The sequence below is a fragment of the Myodes glareolus genome, chromosome 21 (assembly GCF_982192425.1).
Source record: "Myodes glareolus chromosome 21, mMyoGla1.1, whole genome shotgun sequence".
Taxonomy (NCBI): Eukaryota; Metazoa; Chordata; class Mammalia; order Rodentia; family Cricetidae; genus Myodes; species Myodes glareolus.
Window position 1 is genome coordinate 10,633,859 of NC_142046.1, and position 18,608 is coordinate 10,652,466.

An 18,608-nucleotide genomic window follows, 5' to 3' on the forward strand; every position below is an offset into this window, starting at 1 on the left:
GCTGCTTGTGTGTCCCTCGCATTCATTCGTTGTACTGAGTACCTCACATGTGCAGTCACTGCGGGAGTCAGCTAGCCCCGTGACCTCACCAGATGCAATCTGGGTCTCAGTTTCCTCGTGGGAGGAGCGCTTGCCCCGCCCCCGGGCAGCCTCAGGAACCAGCCCAGCCCTACCCACTCACTCAGGCCCTGCTTCCCTCGGCATCTACCCGCTATCCCGGTTCTTAGCACGGAGGACGCTCCCGCTGGCTCGCATGGCCGGATGAGAGAAGGCGGCGCGCGCAGGTTGGTTGCCCGGCACCCGCAGATCCCCAAGCGCGAGCGTCACGACGTTGGTTCGCGCTGAAGAACCCTCCAGGGTCCTATACCCCTCGTCCTTCCCAAGCGGTGCCCTGGTCCCTTGTCACCGCAACTTCTGCGCTCAGCTCTGATCTCGTCCTGACAAGGACGTGTGGCAGGTCGATAGTCATCTGCTGAAAGAAATGGGGTCGGGAGGGCAGGGGGCCACAGGCAGGCGGCCCTACAGCATGCCCCAGGCTATGGGTGGCAGGTGCACCATGGGATTTCAATCTGGACACTGTCACCCAGACGTTCCAGGAGAAGTGGGTGTGGCACAGGTGCGCCCCCAAAGACCAGAAGGAGGCTTGCACATAGCTACTCAGAGCATAGAGAGTTCCCGTTCTGGGATGGGAGCTGTAGAGATGGGACCAAAGAAGGTGGACGTGAGAAGAGGTAAAAGAACCACCGCGGTGCACGAATCAACTCTGACGGGTGTCTGAATGACAGAAGGAAGGTGCTGGCATGAAAGAGGGGCCAAGAGCCCTCTGGCTCTCTTCCGAAAGGACAGGTTGTCAACTAGGACAGGCCCAGAGCATTTGACAGCGTGAGAGCCTCTAACAGGGTTGAAACCCTCTGGAGTTTCAGCGGCTATGTGGACAACCCTCTTTAAAATCTTCACTGCCGAGTGAAGCTAGAGTAGATACAAAAGAGGAATTTGGAGAAGGACCAAGCTCATTTTAAAGAGCAGGTCTGTGTGCTCAGTCCTTCCTGCCTCACTAGCTTGAGCAAGGCTCTCAAGTTGTCTGTGCCTTGGGTTCCTCTGCTATGAAGTAGGGGGCCTCCAAAGACTGGAGGGAAATGTTGATGAGATGTTTGTAAAAGTACTTAAAACAGGTTGAGGACGTGGCTCAGTAAGCAAGAGCTTGTGCAAGGCCTTGGGTTTGATCCCAGGGCAAAGAAAAACAAACCACTTAACACACAGCACTGAAGAGTAGTGCCTGGTATCCTACTAGACGGCAGTCCACGGATGTTTTGATGCTGGTGGGAAGGAGCTGGTGGCAGACAGGGAATCAGTGAAGGAGGCGGGGACAGGACAAGAGAAAAGAAACGAGAAGATAGATGGAGCTAATGAGGTTGGGTGCCTCCTTTGTGTCCTAACTGGAGAAGGAGGAGCTGTGTAGGGGCACAAGGGGTTACTGCTGGAGCTGAGCAGTTACAGAAAAGTCTTTCTGAGACAAGGAAGGAAACTCAAGGTCACTAGCTGAGCGGGCTGGGCAGGGCGCAGTTGAGGGTAGAAGTCTATAGGATGCAACAACCTTTTTGCCAACAACCACTAGAAGTTCTGGAACCATCCTAGGGATGAGGGATGGTTGAGTTTATCTAGAACAGTGGTTTTCAAGCTATGGGTCATGATCCCCCTTTGGGGGTCAAATATTGGATAGTCTGAATATTAAATATCTATATTCATAACAGTAGCAAAGTTGCAGTTACAAAGTAGCAACAAAAATAATTTTGTGGTTGGGGGTCACCACAACATGAGGAACTGGATTTAAGGATTGCAGCATTAGAAAGGGTGAGAACCACTGAACACAGGGTCTAAACTTCCCGACCCCCTGGAACTCACAGAAGTTGAGAGATGTAAAAACACTGTTAAGCGTAATTTGCCATTTTAAACCCCTTTCCTTGTTGGGAGGCCAAGAAGGGCATGGTTGTTGCCTGAGTAAAATACCAAAAGTTTTTGGAGTATGTCATGAACTGCGACCTCTGCCACACTTTCAGTTTCTTGATGGTCAGCTACAATTGTCAGCTTGACACAACCTGGGGAGAGTCTCCTTGAGAGATTGTGGACATTGGGCTGGCCTGTGGGCATGCAGTGGGAGATTGGCATAATAAAGTTAATTGATGTAGGAACACCCTGCACATTGTGGGTGGCGCCATTCCCTACACAGGAGGTCCTGAACTGTAAGAGTACAGAAACTAAACTGAGAACAAGCAAAGGAGCAAGCATCCATGTATCTGTTTCCCTCGGCCCCTGACTGTGGATGTGATTTGACTAGCTGTTAGAGGTTTGTCTTGACCTCCCCCAATGATGGACTTTAGCCTGGAATTGTAAGTCAAATCAGTTTCCACTCATGTTGCTTTTTGCCAGGGTGTTTTATCACAGTCAGAGAAATGAAACTAGAAGACCCCCCAATATTTGATCATCTTGACAACTGGGTAAAATACATGATTTTATCCCCCATTTTACGTATACAGAACTGAGGTTCAGACACATTTAAGACTGTGGTGAGTGAGCCAGGCATAGTGGTGCATGTTGGCACATGATGACACATGCCTTTAATCCCAGCACTCAGGACGCAGAGACAGGCGGATCTCTGGGAGTTCAAGGCCAGTCAGGGCTGCATAGTGAGACCTTGCCCCAAAACAAACAAATAAATATTAAAATGCATATGGTGGATCCAGGATCCCACTTCAGAGCTGCCTGAAATCAGAGCCTGTACATTCACAAATCCCATAGCAGTGCAGTTGGGTGGGGAGGTGTATGGAGGTCGTTTTTGTCATTTGACAGTTTGAGATAAGCCGGGTGCCCCGACCAACATCCTTGTCTCTGAGACTTCATCATGTTGCCTTGTTCTTTCCTTGTCCATGGTGGAACAGCACAGGGCCTGGTTCAGATCCCACCGCCCAACCTCAGGCTGTGTGTCTTTGGGTCTCACGCCTTGCTTCGTTGAGATGTACATGGCCACAAAAGGATTGTAAGGGTTGGAGGAAAAGTCTGCCCACCACACAATGGCTGGCCAGAGTCATGTTTTTTCCTGTTCACCCTCATACACGCGTGGATGTATGGTCCGCTTGGCAGCTATGGCAAACCCCCATGAACCTGAACTGGTGTAGTGCCTTGGTCTCAGCAGGGACGTGTGACTCCTGACCAGATACACGGCCACCTATGACTTCCTGAGTCGGGTTTGGGAAGAGGGCTCTGCAGAGTCTGCGGTGCCAATGCCTTGGACTTCAAGGGAGGGGCGGTCCCTGTTCCTCTGTCACCATCATGACTGCCACACAATGCCACAGGCAGAGTGGGGTCGTCAGAGGCCTTGCTGCTACCTTTGGTGGCCTGAGTCATAGACTCCGCAGTCTTACTCCTAGAGACCACTTATTCGATTCATTTTTTCAAGATAGGGTAACCAAGAAACAGTGTGAGAAAGTGGCATTTCCCCAAGGCCACCCAGATATGCTAGAGGACCCAGAACTTGAATTTTGGACCTGCTTTCACGACCCTTGGGGTTTCCTTCAGAAAGCCCTACTGTTCTAGAGAATTCTACATGGTTCAGAGGTCCCGACAGGGGCGGGGTAAGACAAGCAACCAGCTGAGGCCTCTCCACCAAGGTGCCCGGGGAGGAGATAGAGGAAGCCAACGGCAGCCTGTGGTTCTCAGGCAGGGAACCATGACTCTGGAGAACCACAGCATCACTCTCATTCTCCCACTATGACTGTCGCTTGCATGTTCTCACTCTGAAAAATGTCTGGACACTCCTAAAGGTTTCAGTCTCTGTCCAGGGGCTTTTCCTAACCACAAAGGGTAATTCCTACTCCGTCCCTACTGTGACTCAGCTGTGACGTCTACCACACCGCCAGAAGAGAAGATAAAGTCACAGGAAGGGTGGCCCAGGCTAGAACCCACCTCTCTCTACAGGCTCCACAAGGCCTCGGCTCTACTTGACAGATCCTCTCTGGTCTGAAACCTCAAGATGGCCTCCAATTCAGCCAGCGACCCCCGCCCAGCTCCTGATGAAAATGAGTTTCCATTTGGTTGCCCCCCAGCTGCCTCCCAGGACCCCTCAGAGCCCAGGGCTCTCTGCTGCACCACCTGTCTCTCTGAGAAATTGAGGTGAGGGGGTCAAAGGGCCAAGGGCTGGTGGGAAGAATGGCCAGGGAGGGAGCCTGATGGGAGGGGAAACTGAAGAGATCGGCTGGCTGTGGGCAGGCGACTTCACCTCTTGAGTGTCTAGTTCCAGGCTCTTTTCTTCCGAACACTGCCCACTGGCTGGAGACAGGTGTGTCATTAGCCACGGACAGCTGTCTGTCCGTCATTATTGAGGTGGAACTTTAAGCTCCACTTGACCACTTCCTGCTATGTGGCCTGGTTTGAACTTCTGGTCTCCTAACTCTAACTTCTTGCCTGTGGAGCTGCCTTCTGCCTCACAGAATTATTACAAGGCTCCATCAGTAATATTCCCCTAACCTCTCCCAGTAATGAACATAAGCCCCTTGGCAAATACCATACGGCAGTAAAGCACTCTTCTGTTTTTTTAAACCCAGTTAATGGGGGCAAACTTGCAATAGGGTGTTTATTTATGCTTGAAGTGTAATTATCAGGGATGTGCTGCAGCAACAGCACCGATGATACCCTGCCTTGGCCATCCCTGTGCACCTGCTGTGCGTCAAGTGTTCCATCCCTGTGTCCTCCATCCGCCTGTCACTACCCTAGGTAGAGCTGAGAACTGCAAAGCCCCCAGAGACAAAGTCACTTACCACTGCCTGTGGCCTGTGGGTTTTCTGGTGAAGATCCCCGTCAAGAGCTGTGGGCCACAGGCATGACCTTTTCTTCGGGACCTTACAGCTTGAGAATGTGGGGAAACTGAATCAGTCAAACGAGAAGTTCAAACTCAGTGACTAAGGGGAGAGGCAGGAACCTGGGTGGGAGTTTGTAGCAATGGAAAGGCTGAGTGGGGGGGTGGAGGTCCCAAATGACTGGGCTTCCTGGCCAGCTGATGCTCTGAGCTCATCTCCTCACCCACCCTCTTTGGCCCGGCGGAAGAGGAAGCAGAAGTCGGCTGGAGAGTGCAGGTCCCAGCCAGAGGTGCCCCGGCCCTGCTCTGCCTTCACTTGCTCTCCATCCAAGGCCGCCTTCTCTGGCCTCATTTTCCTCACCCAGAAATGGTGAGGAACAACACTCACTCTGGGTCAGAAACACTTGCACAGATGTCCCACGCTGTTCCCATTCCAGAGAGATAGCCCCCTGATAGGCCCTGATCACCTAAGGCCAAGAATAAGAGACCAGAACCACATACACGGTACTGAGAAGAACAAATGGAGTTCCACACTGCAACTCCTTGTCTAGACCCTTGAGACTGGAAGTGTGGGGTTCAATTTCTGCAAGTCAGTGCACGGGATAATTCTCCCAGTAGAGACCCTGTAACCAGTCACTGAGATAGGTCTTTCTACAGAGAGCCATCCACAATCCCGCTACCTGGGTGAGGAAAGGCACCACCAGGTCAAAGCAGGTGGGGCTGCAGGGCAACTCACTGCAAGCTTCAGGAAACGGTGGGTGCCTGGGGCTCGGAAGCTTTGACGGTGGGGCTCCAGGACGGTGGAATTACTGCAAGGGGCAAGGTCTAGGCTTTGAAGTCTGTCAGGAAGGGGGCAAATGATGGGCAGCAGGGGCCAGCAAGGTGTGGTAATTTGAGAATCTTGTTCATGTTTCCCCAGAGAGGGTGAAGATCTAATCTGTCCCAAATGCAGAGCAGAAAACCTCCAACCTGTGAGCCCAGGAAGCCTTCTGACTCAGGAGAAGGTATGTCAGCATCTGGCCATCTCTGGGGACTAATGAGATGGCTCAGTCTGTGAAGACCTAAGTTTTCTCACTAGAACCCATGTAATGAAAGCTGTGTGTAAAGATATCTGCAATGCCAGTGCTGGGGAGGAGATGTGGGGACCCCTGGGGCTTACTGGCCGGCTAGGCTGGGGAGGAGATGTGGGGACCCTGGGGCTCACTGGCCAGCTAGGCTGAGGAGGAGATGTGGGGACCCTGGGGCTCACTGGCCAGCTAGGCTGAGGAGGAGATGTGGGGACCCTGGGGCTCACTGGCCAGCTAGGCTGAGGAGGAGATGCAGAGAACCCTGGGGCTTACTGGCCAGCTAGGCTAGTCTACAAAGTGAGTTCCCAGCTAACCAGAGACCTTGTCTCCAAAAGAAAGAGGGGGGAAAATGGTGGATGGCAGGCACATGAGAAACTGCTCCAGAGGTTGTCCTTTGGCCTCCACTGAGAGCGAGGTGGAAGGGGGCACTTGCCCAGGTAGAGGCAGAGTGGATAGTTGCCCATGTGGCCTTTGGCTTGTAGATGCATCTCTGCTTTGTCTTGAGCCCACAGTGAATTCACTTCCCCAGCAAGGCAGAGACAAGTGTTCACAGTGACAGCAGCACATTGTCCTAAGCCACTTGGTAGGCTCTGATCTATTTAGAATTGGAACCACCTTCTAGACCAGGAGTCCAAAAACTGGTTCCTGGACCAAACCCAGTCCATCTCTTAGTTTTATATACAGCCCACAGGATAAGGACGTTTCGTGTGTTTTAGCTGATGGAAGAAGCTGCATTTAGGAATTCATAAAGACTCTATAACTTGCCAACTCTATGATCATAATGCAAATTCTGCTAGTATCTAGCCACCCTCACTCTCCCTTATTGTCTGCGGCTGCTTCCTCCCTACAGTGGCAGAGTTGAGCACTTATAACAGAAATTTCAAAACCCCAAAGTTTATTCTACAGCCCCTTACTTGAGAACTTCAGCCAGTTCCCAATATAGAGAGAGATCATTTTCAACTCAAGCCAAGCTCCGCATCCAGGAGTAAGAAACACCTTCAGACCTTTGAAGGGGCCAGAGAGACATGCTTATGCAATAGCCTTGAAATCTTGTCCAACCCTCCCCACCAGGATGAAAAGACCTTCATAGGATACCTGTGTAGCCCAGAGGGAAGGTACCTGGGTAGCCTAGAGGTCTCCAGGTCCCACCAACTCGTGATGAAATGAGAGAAGTATAGAAATGTATTCAGTGTTATAAGTTAAATTATCTCGGCTTAGAGAGTCGATCTTTACTCCGTGAATGTGAACTTTATCTCATGGCATTAGCGTAGATAAGACTTTCAGGTAAACCTTTTACCAGATACAGAACAAGGACAACAATCTGTATGTTAATCTCACAATTAAGATCCCAAACAAACTTAAGTGAGTTACAAAGTCCAACCATGTAGGAGTCGCTGCATAAAACCTGACTTCTTGGGTGAGAGGTGCGGAAGACACACTGGGACTTCAATGCCCGAGCTCCTCAGTGGCCAGGATCTCAGTCTTGTCATCCTCTCTGTCCCCACAGTGAGACAAATGAAGCTGCTTTTGGCCAAAGCTCCCTCCAGCAGTGAACAGTGGCCCACGGGTCCAGACCTCAGTGTGCAGGAGTGGATTTATTTCCCTCAGTGTTTGTCTGGAGGCAAACTTGTTTTCAGGCCCTGTTTCTCCCTTGGTTTAATGCAGATGCTAAGTTGGCTCTTCCCAGGATCTGTGACATCTGAGTCACGGGTCAACAGCTGCCAGGGCACCTCTCCCTCCCTCCCATTGGCCCAGATGCAGAAGGGGCTCCACACCTGTTCCCCCTTCCTTTGCACCAGTCCCTGTCATTCAGAGTGTAGGGACTTCCTACCCTGCCCATGGCTGACTGAAGGGCTTTCCCTTCCATTTTTAGAAGCCTCCCCTCTGGTGGGCCCTCAGAGAATAATAGGGGTCAAGTTAATTTCCAGGGAAGAACTTCTTAGCCTCCCTTCTGGCTGTCTCGGAACCCGCTTCACAGACACCTTTCCGTGGCCTCTGGGCTGACGTGTGCAGCTCAGGGAATGGGCTCTGTGCCTTCCAGGTTTTCTTCTTCCCCCTTAGCAATATTAAAACACACCTCTTGTATACATGTAGGTAATATGGGTCAGATAGACGTTAATGTCACTTCGTCTAGCATCTTTAATTGTTTTGCACCTTTGCCAACATAAACCCTATACAAGTAGAAGGCTTGGGTGGAAGGGGTGTCTGGAGCCGAGCCCTCCTAGTTAGTCTGCAGTGATGTGTAGGTAAAGCCTCTATGTCTGTCTGTAAGCGGCATGACTAGGAAGGCCTTGTGTCTGGCTTTGACAGAAATGTTGCAGTAAGGCTCTAGCTACGTTTGGGTTAATCAGTGGAGGCTAAGAAATTGTTCTGAGACTGTTTAAACCTTGAGGAACTGTTTCTCTGGAGAGTCTCACTCGGTGTGTGAGAGAGCTTGCAGCTACTGACCTTGGTCCTAAGACACTCCTGGCAGGCACGGAGCTCTGCCTTTTGCTTGTGGTCATAATGAAAAGGGGCTGAGATTTGTGTGGGCTGTCTGCTCTCACGGGCAGCAAGAGCAAGAAGTCTCTGGTCGTTGGAATCTTTCCCAGCTCCTGTTAACCTTGCACATGTTTGAATAAAGTAACTGGAGTTAGCAAGCTGGGTGTCGGTTTTTTCCAAGAAGACTGAACCCTGCTGCTCCTTTGGAAAGTTTAAAACTTAACATCTTGGAGAGCTTCTCTCTCTACTGTAGCACTATGACCCAACATCAAACAGTATTATCCCATATTTTCTCCTGCCCCAGACTCTAAAGACTTGAGGGATTTCCAGGGCTCAGCAAGAGCACAGGTTGAAATTTGCTTCCTTAAGACAAACAAAGTAAAGGACCAGAGAGATAGCTCAGTGGTTAAGAGCACTGCCTGCATGAACTACAGGGTAGTTACCATGGGGACTCCTCTGATCCCACCCCTGACGGGAACTTAGGGACTTTTAACCTGGAGAAAGTGACTAAGCCAGGCCTTTGCAATGGTAACTCCCACCTTTTTTTGTCTGCAGGCCTGAGGAAACCTAGGAGACAGAAACTGGGCAAAGAGGCCAAACTAGGGAGCAGCTGAGCTCAGCCCAAGGTGCCCATCTAACAAACCCTCCCCATGCCCACTACTATCCTCCCCTGAGTCTGTAATAGATCATCATCGCCTTACGTAGGGCCCAGAAGCATCAGCTAGTTACCAACAAAGCAAGCAAGTATTAGAAGGTCAGTGATAACATAGAGAGGCTACTCTTGTCTGAAATGACCTTCCTGAACAATTGACAATAGGGTAGAAGACAAATCAGGAGCTGGGGATGGGGAAGGGCTGGGCAGATCTTCTGTTTCTGCTGTGTAAGCATGATGATCCATGTTCAAATCTCCAGAACCCCTGCTAAAAAAGGGGGGTGGACTTGGCCATGCATATTTGTAAAATAGTCATGTAAGGGGTGGAGACAGGAGGATTGCTGAAGCTTGTTGCTCACCAGCCTAGCTCTAGGTTCAGTAAGAGACCCTGTCTCAAGGGACCAAGTCTCAAGGTGGAGAGCAATGAGAGTGATAGTGCAGGGTATCTGATGTGGGTGCAAGCACACACACACACATATACACATGTACACACACATACACACACATACATGCACATACACACATATACACACATACACACACATACAATGACACACACATATACACATATACATGCATGCACACACACATACACACATAAACACACACATATACATACACACATGGCATACACACATGGTGCACACACATACACACACATACACACGCATGCACGCACACACACATATACATACACATGCACACACAAACAAAACAAACCAGGAACTAGGAAATAACATTTGATTATGTTTGCTGAGACCCCAAGAAGGGAACTCTGCTTCTCTCACATTCTTCCCTCTGAGGTCCAGTCAGGAAGATTGGTTTGTGGCTCATGATAATGCCATGGTCTTCTCTAGAGCCCCAAATGACAGGAATTTAAGCAGTCTCGTGTAACGTCCAGTGTGTGCATGCAGTGGGCTCCTGCCACCTGGGGGTGTCTTTTCAGAGCAGGGAACTCATGGCACTGTAACGTGACCCCTCCACATGCCATGACTTCTGACCACGATGGTGACTTCTTCCATTATTTGTGCTGAACCCAAGTGGGCTTCCTTCAGGGAAGGCCAGTCAGCCTTCTGTTCCCAGGGTCCTGGTGTATGGGAAAGTACTCCATATGTCCCCCGTGTCTGTGTCTGTGCTCTCTGAAGTGTGCTAGCCAGTGTGACTCCCCATCTTTCCACACTCAAATGTGACATGTGCTCTCTAAAGTGTGTGTCTCCCATCTTTACTCTCCTAAATATGACTGTGCTCTCTGAAGTGCACTAAACGGTGTGAACTCTCCACTTTACACTCCTAAATGTGACAGTTTGCATCACAATCTTAGCCCTCCAACAGCATCCTGTTGGTACCCTTGATTTATTAATAGTTAGTATATAAAGGCCGAGGGCAAAGGAGATGCTGGTAGCTGACCCTAAATCAATGGCAGAGCCAGACTCCAACCTCATGCTCCTAGACTGGTAGTATTTGCTCTATTTCAACGTCAAGTGGAAAATCAGCTCCCATACATGACCTGTGCACCTGGCAGGAGCAGTCACTCTGTAGGTGTGAAGGCAAGGTAGGGCAAGCACCCTAGACTACCTGGGTGAGCACAACATAACCACAGGATCCTCGTGAGGAGACAAGCATGCACGGGGGTGCGAAGGGGATGTTGACTTGGACGATGCAGAGAGGACCCTCGGGTCAGGAGCTGCAGGCAGCTCGCAGAGGAGCAAGCAGCTGCCAGCACCCTCATGGTAGGACTGTGAGATTGTAAGTTGTATTGTGTTAAACCACTTAGTGCTGTCACGGCTACAAGAGGTTAGCAATGTGAGCGCTTATGTGTATCACCTCGTGTTCCTACAACAGCTAGAGGATGGATTAGCATTATTCATTTTGCAGATGGGGAAGCTAAACCTAGGAGAACTTAGTAACTCTCCCAGTACCATGACACTACGACAGTATTATAGACACACAGGGTGACTCTTGGAGCCCACACCCAAGTACATGGTAAGGCGTGGGTGATGGGTGACCAGAGCTGGCAGCCTCACTAACCCTAGGGCTTCAGAAGACCTCTTGAGTTACCCCTGCCCATCTTTCAGCATTCAGTGCCAGTCACAGTAAACTCCCCTGCATGCCTCATCATGAGGACAAGCCAGACATCCACACAGCCCACAGCAGGCTGTCCTGCCCACAGGCCCTGCTCATCCACGGGCACATCCCACTCTGTGAGCAATGCCTGAATTCCGGTGTTAGATGTCCCACTTTCTTGTTCTTATCCCTCTGGGGACTATCGACTTCAAGCCACAATGGATGGGAACCATACGCATGGAATCACAGGGCTCAAAAGGGTCCAGAAATACCTGGCATCTGGTGCCCCTGAGCCTCATGTCATCACTAGTGACCTGTTGGAGAGGCTGTTTTGAGGCTGATTCCCACAACCAGTATATCTCCCTGCTGGGACCCCCTTTGCCTGTCCCCATCAACATCTGTTTCCTATTCTTGGTTGGGAACAGCCTGCCCTGTAGCAGAAGGCAGTGGGACAGGTGGGTGATCCTTTGATGGGCCGGTGAGAATCAGCTTTGAGAAAAGCGAGCCCTGTGACTTTGTATCTGCTCAGCCCTGTAGGCTCCCTCCTTTCCTTTCATCCTCATCTCCTGATTATTCTGGCAAAAAAAAAAAGTTCTCACAAAATCAAGATATCATTTACAGATTTTAAAAAGTGCTCATTTTAGGTGTACTGAGTGTACAGTTTACTAAAGTCCTGGTTAAAGTACAAAATCAGGTGACTCCCCACTACCGAGATGGCAAATGCCCTACCCCACATTGCTGGTCATTCCCTACACACACAACCAGACTGGTGACAGGCAGTAACTGCCTCTCGGGACCATGTTGCCTCCCCTAAACTTTCTTCACAAGGATGTCCTGGAGTCCGTACCAAGTGGGCTACATTCCCAGCCCTATGAAGGTGTTTTACAGAAAGCTCAGCCCTGCTTATCTAACTCACTCACAACTTACAATCGGCCTCCAGATAGCCCACATATGCCACTCCCAGGATGTATTCAAGAGAAGCAGAAACTCATATCTACACAGAGATGTGTGTGCACACAAGGCCTGGGCTCAGTCCCTTGTGTCTCATGAGCCAATATTTGTGATACTCAGCCCTCAGAAAATGGAGGCAGGAGGATCAGAATTTCAAGGCTGCCGGAGTGTAATGGCACATGCCTTTAGTCCCAGCATTTGGGAGGCAGAGGCAAGAAGATTTCTGTGAGTTTGGGGCTAGCCTGTTCTACATAACAAGTTCCAGGCCAGCCAGGGCTACATAGTGAGACCCTAGATAAATAATAATAACAACAACAACAATGATAACAATAATAATAAAATGAATTACTTGGGTAAGTTTTCCAGTGTGTCTATTACTATTTTGCTCTTGTTGCCCACATTCTTGCTGGGAAGGCCTTGCCATGCTAGTCCAGCTCTCCTGACACATGGGAGCGGCGCTCCTCCATTGCAGTGGCAGGCGCGCTCCCCCTTCATGGTGCTCTTTTTGTGAAGTATCTCTTCAGCATCCTGAAACTGAAGAGTGGGGGCTCACTCCGGAGTTGTGTGCACTCTCTCCCAATAGCATGGAATGAGCTGTTCCAAATAACAGCAGGGCTCAGTCCTCTTTCTGTAGAATGATTACAGAAGGGCAAGACTCCAAAGGTGGAGCAAAGTTGGCCAGGCAGAAGGAATAGAGCTAGCAGAGTCATGTGCCTAGCCAGTTCTGGCCTTGTTGGCTCCCGTCACTTTAGGGTGGCCCAGGGGGTGCTTCCCAGCATCCAGTGACACAATTATCATTTCCAGGCCCACCCTGAGGTGACTGAGGCTGGAGTCCTGTGTCCCTTTGCAGGTGTTGGCTGTTCCTTCAAGGTAAGTAACTGCATGTCAAATCTGTCCATGGTCCCAGCCCCATTCCCCACTCCCAAAACACCTCTGGTGTCTCGTGCTATTGAGTTGCCAAGCAACAAATACAACTCTTAAGTCATTGTACTATGCCAAGTTTTTCTTAATGCCTCACCTAAGTCCTGGAGCATCACTCAAGAGCATGTCCCCACACCTCTCTCCATGGTCCTGAATCATCACTCTGCTCAAGTGCAGGGCAGAATGGCCACACTAGAGACCTGGATGTTAGCTGCGGGGAGGTGTCTGGAAGCTGTCTCCTGTACATGGCTTCACCCCCGCCTTTCTCCATACAGACAGCCACTTTCCCTCTGCTGGGATAATGTTCTGACTCTGTTTGGTGGCCTTTGACGCCATGTCTCCCTGCTAGAACCCAGGGTCTCCTTCCACTGTTCCTTAGCAACTCTCCCTCTCTCCTCAGGGGAGCCCACAATCCATGCAGGAGCACGAGGCCACCTCCCAGGCCTCCCACCTGCACCTGCTGCTGGGGGTCCTAAAAGAGTGGAAGTCCTTGCCAGGCTCCAACTTGGGCTCCACGCCCATGGCCCTGGAGCGGAACCTGTCCGAGCTGCAGCTTCAGGCGGCCGTGGAAGTGACTGGGGACCTGGAGGTCGACTGCTACCGGGCGCCTTGCTGTGAGAGCCAGGACGAACAGGCCCTGTGGTACCTCCTGAAAGAGAAGCATTTGGCTCAGCTGGAGGAGAAACTGCGTGTGTTTGAGAACATCGTGGCTGTCCTCAACAAGGAGGTGGAGGCTTCCCACCTAGCACTGGCCGCCTCCATCCACCAGAGCCATCTGGACCGAGAGCACATCCTGACCTTGGAGCAGCGGGTGAGTGAGATGGGCAAGAGCTCTTGACATCAGCTCAGGGTGCCGGTACGCCATGCAGCCTTCTCGTCATTCATCCTGCCCAAAGAGGTTGCCTCCTTCCTAACCCAAATGTCCCCTCTTCCCAGGACCTATTAGGAAGACCCTAGTCAGAAGCTTGGGGAAAGCCAATGCCATGCTGTCCGGTGCTTCAGGTCTTCTGTTTAGAATCGGCCCGGAATGCTCTCTCCTCCGTTCCATTGTTGGGCAGTTCCACTGCTACACAGTCCCTCCTTTCGTAGAGCTGCTTTCCCAGTATTGGTCCTGGCTGTGACCTTCAGGGCCCACAGAGCGACGGGCTTGCTTGTCCCCACCCCTGCTGTCCAGAGCAGACAGTGCTCACATCCTAACAGACGATGTCCCTCAGTGCCCTCATCTGCTCGTCAAAGCATGGGGGGCCAGGATGTTTTCCTATGCTCTGCCTCAGTTTCTGCAGGCATCCCCATGCAGAGCGTAGTCTCAGCCCACCTCCTCCATTCCAGGGGTCACACTGCTCCTAACGGAGTCAGTCACCAGGCTCATGTCATTCTTTATTTAAACAGCAACATTATTTCACTGTGTCCCACTTAGCTGGGCCTGCCTTTGGTTCTGCCCCCACCACACCCGACCAGTATGGTCCGAGCCATTCACCTTCTGTCTCCCAGCTAAGTTTATCCTTTCAGATGTCTCTGAGGAAACCCATTAGCAGGAGCAGGCACTGGGCTCCAATGACCAGGCAGCTCCTCACCCCTGCTGTAAAGTAGGTTCCCAAGGGCAGCGAGAGTTCCCATCGCACCCTCAGACTTCTGGCTCCACTCTTGGAGCTTAGCACTATGGGGGTGGACATAGAAAGATAGGAGCCCGCCATGGGGAGACAGCCTGGGCAAGAGGAGGAAGTCGTAAGAGTCATGAAACACAGTGAGAGAGACTCGCCAACTAGGACCATGACTGGAGGCTTTACAGGAGGGGCTCTGTGAGCTGGGCTCCTGCCGAATGATAGGAGCTGGCCTGGGGGTACAAGAGAAAGGGACTCCAAGCATGGGACAGGTGCAGGCACTAGGTGATACTTGGTCAGGGAAACCTCTGAGTTGATTTATCCCCAGTCCCCCAAGCTGGGTGCTGGTCCTCTGGCTGACCAACCTTCCCTGCAGGTGGTGGAGTTGCAACAGACCCTGGCCCAAAAGGATCAGGTCCTGGGCAAGCTGGAACAGAGCCTGCGGCTCATGGAGGAGGCCTCCTACGATGGCACTTTCCTATGGAAGATCACCAATGTCACCAGACGGTGTCATGAGTCAGTGTGTGGCAGGACTATCAGTCTCTTCTCTCCAGGTAACTCCCTGTGGGCACAAAGACTGGGAGGAGAGACAGGCCCCAGCGGGCCTGGGGGACAAGAAGGGAGAACAGCCATGCTGAGTCGGGTTGGAGCCCCTGCCAGTCATGGGGGAGATATAGACTGTGCTCTCTGAACCATGACTCTGCCAGCATAGCAACTGTCCTCTCTCCTTCCTGGATGTTAATTGCACTCTGCAAAGAGGCTATGGGATGAGAAGGGGGATAGGAGATGAAATTCAACAGCCAGAGTGGTACAGCCGCCAGTGTCACGGCCCAGCCGGCCATCTGCAGTAGGAGGCAGAGGACCCAGCCAGGCTCTGGGAAGCTGTGTGCCTGTGGGCACATGGGCATCAACAGATTGGGTTTCGGGCCCTTTGATGGACTTAATAGAGTAGTGACTTGACACTCTTGTTATTCACTAACTGGTAACCAAATGTGCACGTGCATGTGTATGTGTATGTGTGTGTGTGTGTGTGTGTGTGTGTGTGTGTGTCCACCTATAGATGGCATACATATAATATTTACATTCAGCTCTGGATCTGTTTAAGTCACACCATCTGCCAGGACCAGGCCATTCCTGGATGTGACATCTGAGAGCCTTGCCAAGTACTTGCCCTCCCAGCCTCATTTTATAGAAAATCACCTGAAGCAAGGAGGCAGGGTCCCCAGTAGGGGGTCTGCTTAGAGCTGGGTGCACAGCTGTGCCCAAGGATGTACCATCAGGGAGAGGGCCACGTGACCCCCCATGCTTGGTCACTGGGGATGGCTTGCCTCTTGGGGCCATTCCCAAGGGTTAATAGCAGAACCCAAAAGGGCCTTCTCACAGCAGCCTCCAGGGAGGGCCCAACCTTTGGGCAGCCGAGAAAATCAATGCCAAGATCTGGGAAGCCTGGCTGGACCTTAACCCTACTTCTGCCCCAGCACATAAAACAACACCCACCCATCTCCCTTTCTGGGCTCAATCTCTAGTTCCTTGAGGGTTGGTTAAGATGGTAGATTCCACGTGTAGCTGTGAGACAAGCAGCATGGCGCCGCAGGGAATGGTAAAACCACAGATGCCAGATCACCTACCGAGCCAGAACCATCGAGTGGGAGCCTTCTCTGTGACCAGAAGGCCAGCTGCCAACCCCTGAGCTAGGCAACCTCCAAGAGCATGGCCTTCCTCAACACTCTTCCTAGAGAAGAGAGCCAGGTCCCAAACCCCACTATCCTCAGCCCCTGCCTGCTGCACCCCATCTCCTCACCTGTGCTGACACTGCCTTCACCTCTCAGCTTTCTACACGGCCAAGTATGGTTACAAGCTGTGTCTGCGGTTGTACCTGAATGGGGATGGCTCAGGCAAGAAGACCCACCTGTCCCTGTTCATCGTCATCATGAGAGGAGAGTATGACGCTCTGCTGCCCTGGCCATTCCGGAACAAGGTACGAGCCCAGGAGAAGATGGGTTTGGGGAGGGCATGGTGACTTTAGCTATGCACCTGAGGTCTGGGCAAGTCTCCTGTGCTTACTGTATCAATTTCCTTTTATAAAATGAAGCTGAGTGCAAATCCAGCGGCCGAGGATCCTGCCCACTGAGAAGGAGCTTCAGTGTCTGGAACAAAACACTTTGAAGGAGCACTGGGATTTTTTAAAGTCCTCCCCAGAAATTCTAGTGCCAGCAAGTTTAAGGGCAGCTTTAGCAAGGAGAAGCAGTGTGTTTCTTGGGTTACATTCAAGGGGTCCTGCCAGGGGAGAGCTTGTGTCATGCTTAGGGGATCCACTTCTCAGGGGCTTTTATGATCTGCCCTGGGTACACCAGAAGCTCAGTGGAAGCTGCGCCCCCGTCTGCTCTTGCTTCCTGCCTGGCAGCAGAGGTCCCAACAGAAGTTGACACATCACCATGATCCTTATCAGGGCACCCTAGTCTCTGCAGCCCGTTTAATTATAGTAACAGAACCCCCACTACTGTGGGCCTGGGGAAATGGTGAATCCACACCAAAAACCAGGTGTGAGTACCTCCCATCCCAGAACTGGGAAGAAGGAGTTATGAGGACCTCTAGGGCTTGCCATCCAGCCAGTGGAGCTTCACCAGTGATCTCCAAGTCTGAATAATAATAATAATAATAATAATAATAATAATAATAAGGAGAGCAATAGAGGAGGACACCTGATGGTGACTTGTGATCCTGTGATTTGCACACATGCAGAAAGAGAGAGAGGGAGAGAGAGAATTCCCATTGGGTGAGACAGTGAAAGACAAAACCTGAAGCTACCATAGTACCAGGTGTTTCTTCTGCCCCATGGGCCTCTCCCTAGTGCATATATGAAGTCCTTTTCACCTGTGCTTCCTCTCCATGTGGAACATGGTACCTCCTCTCCATGGTCAGAGCAACAGCCCAAGCAGTGGGCGTGGAGCCATCTGAGCCCAAACAACTGGGCTCCCATGAGAACCAATGCTATCCCCTGAGGCCTGACCCCTCCACCTATCCCTACCCTGCAGGTCACCTTCATGCTACTTGATCAGAACAACCGTGAACACGCCATTGATGCCTTCAGGCCTGACCTGAGCTCGGCCTCCTTCCAGCGGCCGCAGAGTGAGACCAACGTGGCCAGTGGCTGCCCGCTCTTCTTCCCCCTCAGCAAGCTGCAGTCGCCCAAGCACGCCTACGTAAAAGATGACACAATGTTCCTCAAGTGCATTGTGGACACCAGTGCTTAGGGATGTGGCGTATCTCCTGAGGGGAACCAACTTAGACTAGGGGACTTAGCTGGATAGGCCTCCAGGCCCTGCCCTTGGAGCCCACGGTGCAAGAGAAGGATGGGCTGCAGCTGGAGTGACCAGAGTGCCACAGCAGCTTGGTTGTGGCTACTGAGAGAGCAAGAGAACTGGAGTTGTGCCAGCAGAGACAGAGTGGAGAAGGCAGAAGTGCTCTCTTCATAACGCCAGGAGGCAGGCACACTCAGAGGCTGGCACACCAGGAGACTGGCACACAAGCAGACCAGCATGCCAGCAGGTCCTGAATGTTGAGACCACCTTAAGACTGGCCTGGGGCATGGATGTTGAGCCAAGGCTGTGGGGCCTAAGCAGAGGAGCACTCCTACTGGGAAGGTCTCTGCAGGCCAGTGGAAACTGGAAACACATCAAGTCTCTCTGTCCAGACTCAGAACTAGGACCACAGGCAGAAGTGTCAGACGCTAGTGTGAATTTGACCTGCCCGGGGCTGGGTTCCTGTGTTAACAGATAAATCCGGAAGCTGTACCAGGAAAGCCTTGCTGGTTGGATTCAAAGACCTTTGATGTTTTTACAGACGAAACAAATAATAACAAGCTTCCTGTCCCTGGTGAGGTTACCCCCACAGAGGACTCTGGAGAAATACCCAGGATCCTCATGTCCTCCAGCTCCCCACTCACCTAACCTTGCAGCCCAGGTTCCCAACAGACAGGAGCACACCCAGGTCACGTAAAGATCTTGCCATGCAAATCAGGG

At 51.5% G+C, this 18,608-nt stretch overlaps 1 protein-coding gene across 2 annotated transcripts; it reads left to right on the forward strand.

Moving 5' to 3' along the window:
- Positions 1-134: 134 nt before the first annotated feature.
- Positions 135-18,388, forward strand: Traf1 (TNF receptor associated factor 1). 2 transcript variants are annotated; one of them, XM_048432217.3, is made up of 8 exons: positions 135-284; positions 3,973-4,167; positions 5,769-5,853; positions 12,869-12,934; positions 13,386-13,796; positions 14,963-15,140; positions 16,416-16,564; positions 17,622-18,388. In XM_048432217.3, exons 2-8 carry the CDS (start codon positions 4,028-4,030, stop codon positions 17,838-17,840), a joined length of 1,248 nt encoding a protein of 415 aa, XP_048288174.3. In that variant the 5' UTR covers positions 135-284; positions 3,973-4,027; the 3' UTR covers positions 17,841-18,388. The 2 variants fall into 2 exon arrangements, with proteins under 2 accessions (XP_048288174.3, XP_085537452.2); XM_085681326.2 differs by lacking the exon at positions 135-284 and having other exon boundaries at positions 3,704-4,167.
- Positions 18,389-18,608: the final 220 nt, after the last annotated feature.

Excerpts from the sequence above, each read along its gene's own strand:
- Traf1 (XM_048432217.3), top strand. The coding sequence starts at position 4,028 with ATGGCCTCCAATTCAGCCAGCGACCCCCGCCCAGCTCCTGATGAAAAT. Across the intron at positions 4,168-5,768 it reads TGTCTCTCTGAGAAATTGAG|AGAGGGTGAAGATCTAATCT; the intron begins GTGAGGGGGTCA and ends ATGTTTCCCCAG. Across the intron at positions 15,141-16,415 it reads TATCAGTCTCTTCTCTCCAG|CTTTCTACACGGCCAAGTAT; the intron begins GTAACTCCCTGT and ends TTCACCTCTCAG.